At 36.8% G+C, this 8285-nt stretch overlaps 2 protein-coding genes across 2 annotated transcripts; both read right to left on the bottom strand.

Moving 5' to 3' along the window:
- Positions 1-841: 841 nt before the first annotated feature.
- Positions 842-3864, bottom strand: LOC110734442 (stem-specific protein TSJT1-like). The gene is made up of 4 exons (XM_021914595.1): positions 3551-3864; positions 2413-2653; positions 2121-2241; positions 842-1298 (listed from the first exon to the last, which is right to left on the bottom strand). The coding sequence occupies exons 1-4, from the start codon at positions 3742-3744 to the stop codon at positions 1090-1092; spliced, it is 765 nt and encodes a 254-aa protein (XP_021770287.1). The 5' UTR covers positions 3745-3864; the 3' UTR covers positions 842-1089.
- Positions 3865-3975: 111 nt separating this feature from the next.
- On the bottom strand, positions 3976-8193 carry LOC110734441 (pentatricopeptide repeat-containing protein At3g63370, chloroplastic-like). Its single transcript, XM_021914594.1, has one exon. The coding sequence runs from the start codon at positions 7799-7801 to the stop codon at positions 4931-4933; it is 2871 nt and encodes a 956-aa protein (XP_021770286.1). The 5' UTR covers positions 7802-8193; the 3' UTR covers positions 3976-4930.
- Positions 8194-8285: the final 92 nt, after the last annotated feature.

Raw genomic sequence — 8285 nt, forward strand, 5'->3', positions numbered from 1 at the left:
ATAATATTATTCTTCGCTAAATTTTATATGATTTTGAAATTTGATGGGCAATGATTGCAAAATAGATACATACAAAGTAGTTAGCAACTCTATTAACTTGACAATAGTGGACTAAACATAGGCTAATGTTACAACATGACATCTTTCCAGGTGCATCAATACCTAGACTTTCACTATAATAATTTCATGATGACGATGTTAATAGTGAATTAAAGCAAAAAATGATGTTGGTCTACGCCTCCACCAACCATTTTGTTTCACAAAGGCAAAATCAACGAAAATTTAGCATATATAATGTTCCAAATTATATTACAGAATCTAAAAAAAATGGGTGTTCATCATAAAAGCAATCCCTTTTTTTTATCAAAACATTCAAAAGTCACGCACCAATATAATTATATTGGATCTTGCTCACAAACGCTTGTCTTATTTTTTACTTTAATATTCCCACTTTTAGTTTTCTTATCTGACGTCCGGAGGATGTTAATTAGCTTTTGCCTAGCTATAATTTTCAACACGGAGATCAATAAATCAATCGTCCTTAGAGTTGGCAAGCCTAATGATGAAAGAAATTGATTGAGAGTTGGCAATTTATTCATTGTATCTCTCTCACGAGGATTGTCAATCTTAAACAACACAAATTTTTTCCTTGAAAAAAAAAAAAAAAAAAAAAAAGAACTCTTACACGAAATTGTCATCCATAGAAGTTGCCTCGCCGTATAGTCATATACTCGTATACCACCATACGCTTGTCAATCTACTCATCTTATCCTTAAATTGGCTTTAGACTAGTCATCATGAGGCAGGGCAACCAGCTTTCCCATTTTCAGCACATTATCAATTAACCACAATAAGACTATATATGACAATATACTATATGGACAGAAATATACAAAAATTTCGATATATTCAACATCTTTTTTATGTACTAAATTTGAGATAAAACTCACATGCCAATTCAATAAGGCAATTTTATGTAACATCCATGAAGCCAAACCCACTTGGGGCATCAGTAATAGAAGTTAGTTTTGAAGGCCAGTGATAAAGACTTTGCATAAAATGCATTATAACAGATGAATTGTTGGATTTTCATATTTTTGTGGACCAGTCAGCATCACTGCCAACTCTAGGCATTCCTCCTTTGATTCCCAGCTGCTTGTTCTCCTTCTTAGTCTCTTGGGTTACCTCGAAGGTTGATCCACATGTTTCGCCTGAGCTATCAATCCATGGGACTGCCTTTAGCACTTTCAGTGGATGCTCATAACTTTTAAGGCCACCAGATGATGTAAAGTAGCATCCTGATTAAGAAGGAAACAAGAATACACAGTCACAAATTGCACCATAGGAGTAAAGCAATGGATGGATACGTGTAGAGGTGATAATGATATGAGTAGAGCTTGAGTTTGGCTCAGCTCAACTTAAAAATTCATGGAAAAAAATTTGATGTTTATTTGGACTCAAAACCTCTACTTTTAGGATTCAATTGAGCTCGGCACAAACATGGCTTGAACTCAACTAGGATTGGTTCGAGATCAGCGAATACATGGATGCATGTTAGTTGCATATTAGGTAGAATATATATAGCTTCTCTTGAGCTATACAAGTCTAGTTTAGAGTTGAGATGAGCTCACTCGATTTGAGTTTTGATGGAATAGGGCTCTCAAAAACACTCATCTCATGATCACGGAATCACCCCTAATTAGAGGGATGATTTTCAAAGCTTAACCACAACCACCAAATACATAAAATTGACAAGTAGTGTCCTGTCTTTCCATACCTTGTATCCTGTCTTTCCATACCTACTGTATTCTAGAGAAAACTGGCTACTGGCTATATATAAAATTAGTTGACAGGGATAGCAAAGAATAAAACATTTGGTTTTTACCAAGACAGTAAATTCACTGATCAAATCTTCTGTATTAACTAGAAAGAAAAGGACCCTATATAAATTCTGTTCTGTTTTGTGTTTCTTAGGTAAGGAGGTGGGAATAGTAAAAACAGCAGAAATGGACAGAAACAAAGATGAAGATGCCACACAATTTTTTAAGTAAATAGCAATACAGTGTAAGTGCATGCATCCTATGGCACTCTGGAAGTTAATTGAGTGCTTGAGATAATACCTTTTGGAAATGGAGCAAATGATCTCCCACAGGCTTTCTGTATAATCTCAGCAATGTCGGAGAGAACAAGGTGATCTTCAGAATCCGTTCCCCAGAAGAGAGGGACACTTCCTTCATTGTCCTAAAATACCAAAAGGGTTAACATCATTAAACCTATAATATACTTGTATATATATGTATGCAATACAGAACAAAGGTTCTACTGAATATATAACACACATATAAGCAAACATATATAAAACTATAAAATCCTTTAACAATGAAAGCGGGAAGCCCTGCTCTAATTACTTACCACTGAAACGAAGGTTCTCTTTGTCGAACTGTCATAAATGACAAATGCAAACTTTCCATCAATGTTTCTCAATGCATGATCAGCAGGATTGCTGCTTCGGTCCCTCATGGCACGATAAGCCTCTATGATGATGCTCACCTCATTTGCAGTTTTAGTCAATCCATACAACTGTTTTAGAGAAGCTATGTTCTCAATGTGCCCATGAAACAAGCAGTATATGTCATCCACTACAGCAAAAAGCCTGCAGGAAAATGTTCAGAAATTGGTATCAATGAGCTCATCAGCTCACATAATTAGCCTAAAGGGCCAACATCAACACAAAGAAGCTTATCTACCCCGAATCACAATAACATGAGACAGAAACCGAATTCTGATAGCTAAGTCTTTTAGGGGTGGTCAACTGGAAGGCTAGGATCCAGAAGTTGACTGAGATCAATATATCCTAACATACCAATTGAGATTACTAGCAAACGAAGTCAGAGGTCCACTTGGTGGGCGAATTCCTAATCCAAGACTTAATATAATCATCACTAAATTAGAAATATCAAAGCCTAGGTTGACTTCCTACCCTCTTGATTGAAAGATTCTTATAAACGTCAAAAATGCCTGATTAATTCTGATTCGATCTTGCTTCTTGGAATCGACTTTCAATAACATCTACAGCTAAAAAATTTCCTAACAGCCTACTTCTGACTTGCCGATCAATTTTAGAAATCACAATAAAATGATCCAAATGCATACATAATAAGATGCCCGTGAATCATGTGCTAACAGTGGGGTAAAGCATTTAAGATTGATAACCAAATCACCTTTTCGTATCATATGCTCCAATTATTGACCAAAATCAATATCACTAAAAAAGATCTATACATACATACTAGTATATATATTTTGAACTTTAATCAAACTCTATAATCAAATGTCATATCCAAGAAGTCAAGAACAAGTCCAACAACAATCAAATTTCTGCCATCTTTGTTCACCATTAAAGCAACTATTAAAACCCACTTAAAATCCAATAAAATTGAAGAAACTAACTTCAACCCAGATTTCCAAATTGCTAAATAACACACCCACATACAAATAATTCAAAATCAATTGAAAAAAAAAACCCAGAAATTTAAAGGGGAGTATATACCTGGGTAAGAGAGGGTTTTGTTTATCAGAGGAAAAAGCAATAAACCCAGAAAGTCCAAGATTAACAGAAAGAGCATCAGGATAAATTGAAGAAAAATGTTGAATCAAATCATCTTTCTTTAAATTTCCCAAAAAATCAGCATTCTTCAGCTCTTCTGGGCACTTAGCTACTTCCTTGTTGAACACTGCTAACATTTTTTCTCTCCTATTTTTTCTTCAAATTTCTTGTTTTTCTGCAATCTTTTTGTGACTTGATCAAATGGGTATTTTCCTGTTTCTTTCCCTGCAATTCTTTTCTATGAATATAAAGAAGATGAAATTGGATTACTAGTAGTTTCCAGATAGATATTTTCTACTCAAAATGCACACAATTAAATGGAGGGTTGAGATCTTCTTAGGATTAGATGTGATGAGACACGTGTAAATTGTAGAGTGATTGTGAAATTTGTTCATCTGCTATTGGTTCTTTTTTCCTGCTGTAATAAAAAAAGACTGCTTCTGTTTTGATGCTCAGTATTTACTGTATTTATAATTTCACAGTAAATCTTGGTATTTGTCCTTTTTATAATTGGGTAAAGTCCCAATGTCTTTAATATCATTAGTTTGTCAGATGCACAAATCTGACATGTATCGTGTATAAACTTTGGTAGTATCGTATTAACACGTCGTTCAACATAATTAACAAACGTGTCTGATGTATGAATTGTAGATTACTCCGTATGATGAAGAATAATAGGCCGATTTTTTTAACAGTTACGCAACTAAAAGGGGCAAAAAGTTATCTTAGACTCTTAGTATCATACAGAGTACCATTTACTCGCCTTTCTTGATTTAAAAATAACTCTGGTTTATTACGAGCATATTGCAATGTTTTTCTGGTTGTCTAGGAAATAAACAAACACGTAATTTTTTTTTTTTTTATTTAACAAGATTCAGAATTAGTACTTCAGTAGCAAACATTTTGGAAGGAAAACCAATAGTTTTGCCGAGAAATGTCCAATCTACAATGGTACATTATTAACAAAAAAAAAAATCATTTATAGACATTTGCAGCAATTATAATGTACATCAACCTGAAGTGATTACCTTAATTTTGCTTTGCTTGCCCATCAAACATCAACATTCTTGAATTCATCCTTCTTCCCTTGATCAGCACATTTACAATCACAAAGGACTGGACCGAGCCGTCTTCCCAGCACCTTATATGATTATTTCCCAAGCTAGGCAGCTTTAGTATTGAGTTTAAGGCTCTCCCTCCACCCTGTAAGTGCTAATACAGGCGAACAATCAATTTCTAACAGAGCACAGCTACTACCATGCATCAATGTCAGTAGCTCTTTCACCCTTAGCAATGTACTAAGATATGTGGCCCGACACAATATCACCAGAAACCACCACAAGAACAACTTCCATGGCGAAAATGGTGAAATCTGCTGGTATCCCTTACGATGATCTCCCTGTCAAAGAAGTCAGATACTAACTTGATAAAAACATGACAATCCCCACATACACGAAGGTTTTTGGTCACTCGAATAGGGGTTCCCTTGGGAGATTCAAGGAGTGCATATGCAATTGCCAACTTCTCACTATGACCATAGAGCATCTTTGTTTTCTCTTCCTCATCAACATTATGCAAAACATACTTAGTTTGAGCAGTGTAATTTCCTTCCCTTTTAACTGTCTCAATAATTTCAGCTAATTTTTCATATATTTGGTCACTCTGAGGGTGGGTCTTGTCCCTCGCCATGAAACTATGGACTTTATCTCTCATCTCTATCCAACTGCAAGCTGGATTTTTCTTCAATCCCCTTTCCTTCATTCTCTCTCGTACTAACTCAACATCATCCCACCTTCCAGTAGCAGCAAAGACATTTGAAACTAACACATAATTTCCTGGATTCCCTGGTTCTGACTCCAACAACTTTCCTGCAGCAATATCTCCCAATTCCTTATTGGAGTGAACATGGCAAGCCCCAAGAAGAGCACACCAAACAACAGCGCCAGGTTCCATAGGCATGCTTTTTACAAACTGATATGCCTCTTTCAGACGGTTTGCTCGGCCTAGGAGGTCAACCACACAGGCATAATGTTCAGGCCATGGCTCTAAGTTATAGTTATCTTTCATAATATCCAGATACTTTTTACCTTCGTCAATCATCCCTGAGTGGCTACATGCATAAAGAAGGGCCAAAAATGTAACATGATCTGGTAGTATATTTTCCATCTCCATCCTGCTAAATAACTCCGTGGCCTCCTTGCCACGGCCATGCATTCCACTAGCATGGATCATACAAGTCCATAAAACTTTATCCTTATCCTTGACAAGATTAAAAACCTTAAATGAGTTCTCTAATGTTCCACATCGTGCATACATATCAACAAGAGAGCTAACCACAGATCCCTCTAGAAGGAAACCTCGCTTGATTAAGAACCCATGGACTTCTTTCCCTTTCTTTAAGGCAGAGAGACTAGCTGCAGCTGAGAGCATGCTGATTAATGTAACAGAATCAGGTTCAATTCCATCTTCTTTCATCATACAGAAAAGGCTAAGAGCTTCATCTCCAAGTCCATTATCAACATAAGCTGAAATCATGCTAGTCCAAGACACAACATCTTTGTTTTCAATCAAATTAAACATACGAGAGGCCAATTCTATATTGTTGCATTCCCCATACGCATCTACAAGCGTATTATTCAACACTAAATCAGAGAGCCCCTTTCTCAAGATATAGCCATGTGTCTCTTTGACATGGTTAAGCCATCGCAGTGAAGTGCAAGCAAGCAGGACACTTCCAATCATCATGGCATCAATTTCCACCCCTTTAGCCTGTACTTCACGGAACACATCCAAGGCTTTAGCATGATAATTGTTCTGAGCATAACCAGCTATAACTGTAGTCCAAGAAATAACATCTCTACTGACCATGCTTCTAAAAACACATTCCATAAATTTTATGTGACAGCATTTGGAATACATATCTATTAAGGAGTTCACGACTTGAATGTCAGCATCTAATCCATTTTTTACAGCATAGGCATGAGCTTCCATTCCATTCAGCAAATTCTTTAACCTTCCAGAAGTTCCAAGGATACTTATCAAAGAGACCTGATCAGCTCTCTGCCCTGCTGCCAGCGTTTCATGAAAGAAGTTAAGAGCCTCACTATAAAGACCATTTTGCACAAAACCTGAGAGCAAAGAATTCCAAGATACGCTATCCTTCTCAGTCATTTTATGGAAGATTTGAGCTGCTTCCCTCATTCTACCACACCTTGCATACATAACAAGCAAAGCATTGGCCACGTAGAGATGCATACGATCATTCGACTTCAAAATTGCAGCATGAATCTCCACCCCTAATCTCTTAAATGGCTCCTCACATGCTTGAAGTGCACAAACATAAGTATAACTATTCATGCTAACACCCGCCTTCTCCATTTCTCTGAACAACATTAACGCTTCCATAGGCTTCCCACTGGCAGAATATGCTGAAATGATTGAATTCCATAATACAACATCATATTTTACTTGAATCCTGTCAAATAATTGCCTTGCACCAACAGTATCCTCACACTTAGCATACATACTCACAAGGGCATTAACAACAAAACCATTGGAATCACACCCAGATTTCACTGCATATCCATGAATTTCAGTCCCTAATCTTATGTCCTTTATCAATCCACAAGCTTTAAGTACACAAGGGAAAGTGAAAGCATCAACATTTACCCCAAAAACCCGCATCGCCCGGTACAATTCAAGTGCTTCCCAAGGCTTCCCATTGGAAACATAAGCACCAAGCATAGCATTCCAAGAGAAAATACTTCTTTGGGGCATTTCATCGAACACTTTCTGTGCATCGAACACCGCCTCACATTTCCCATACAAAAACACAAGCTTAGTTTTCAAAAACACAGAATTTCCATGCCCATTTGATTTTATAACATGGGTATGAATCTGTTGCCCTTCTCTCACAGCCTTCTTCTCTGCACAAAGCTCAAGAACTGATGAATAAGCTTCATCAGAAGATAAATGGGCTTCATTTTGGTGAGACAGATAATTGGTAAGTGATTGAATTGCTTCTTTTAAATTACCCTGTTTGCAAATTTGTTTTAATGATGATGAATTAATGGAGTTTGTCTCAAGTTTAGAGGTTTTGGGAGGAAAGTTAAAATGGGCATTCTTCAACATTTGGTAGTCTGGTAAGGTAGTTGGAGTAGAGGTTATGTGAGAAAGTTGAATTGAAGAAGCCATAGATTAGGAGAGATAGTAAGTTATGGATGTTTTAGTTGAGTTCCAAACATAATGTGATATGTGATATGACATACTTTGTAGTTGTTAGTAGTAGAAAAATTCAACAATTTCTCCGGGAAAACTAATGATTTATTCGTGTTGTGGCCTTCTGCTCAGCCCTCGTGTCTTAAAATTGGCATCGGAAAGTTTAGTCTAAGCACGACCCAAACCTGTGTGGCCATCGTGCTGGGTTATGTCATGCCCGAAGCTGAATTTCACTCATTTTGCCAAGCTTTGTTATCAAAAGTCAAGTTATGCACGGTACCTTATAGTCCTTATCATGTTATACATATCCCAAGTTCCCAACACACACAATAGTGCAATGTAACATTTGTGTTACACAATCGTGCCATGCATTTTCGAGATAGGCTGTGTTGTTTTTTGGCTCAGCCTCGTGCCATCTTTAGTGATAACAGGCTGTGAGGTTATTAAAGGAAAGATGAAA

Source organism: Chenopodium quinoa, unplaced genomic scaffold (genome assembly GCF_001683475.1).
Source record: "Chenopodium quinoa cultivar QQ74 unplaced genomic scaffold, ASM168347v1, whole genome shotgun sequence".
Lineage (NCBI taxonomy): Eukaryota > Viridiplantae > Streptophyta > Magnoliopsida > Caryophyllales > Amaranthaceae > Chenopodium > Chenopodium quinoa.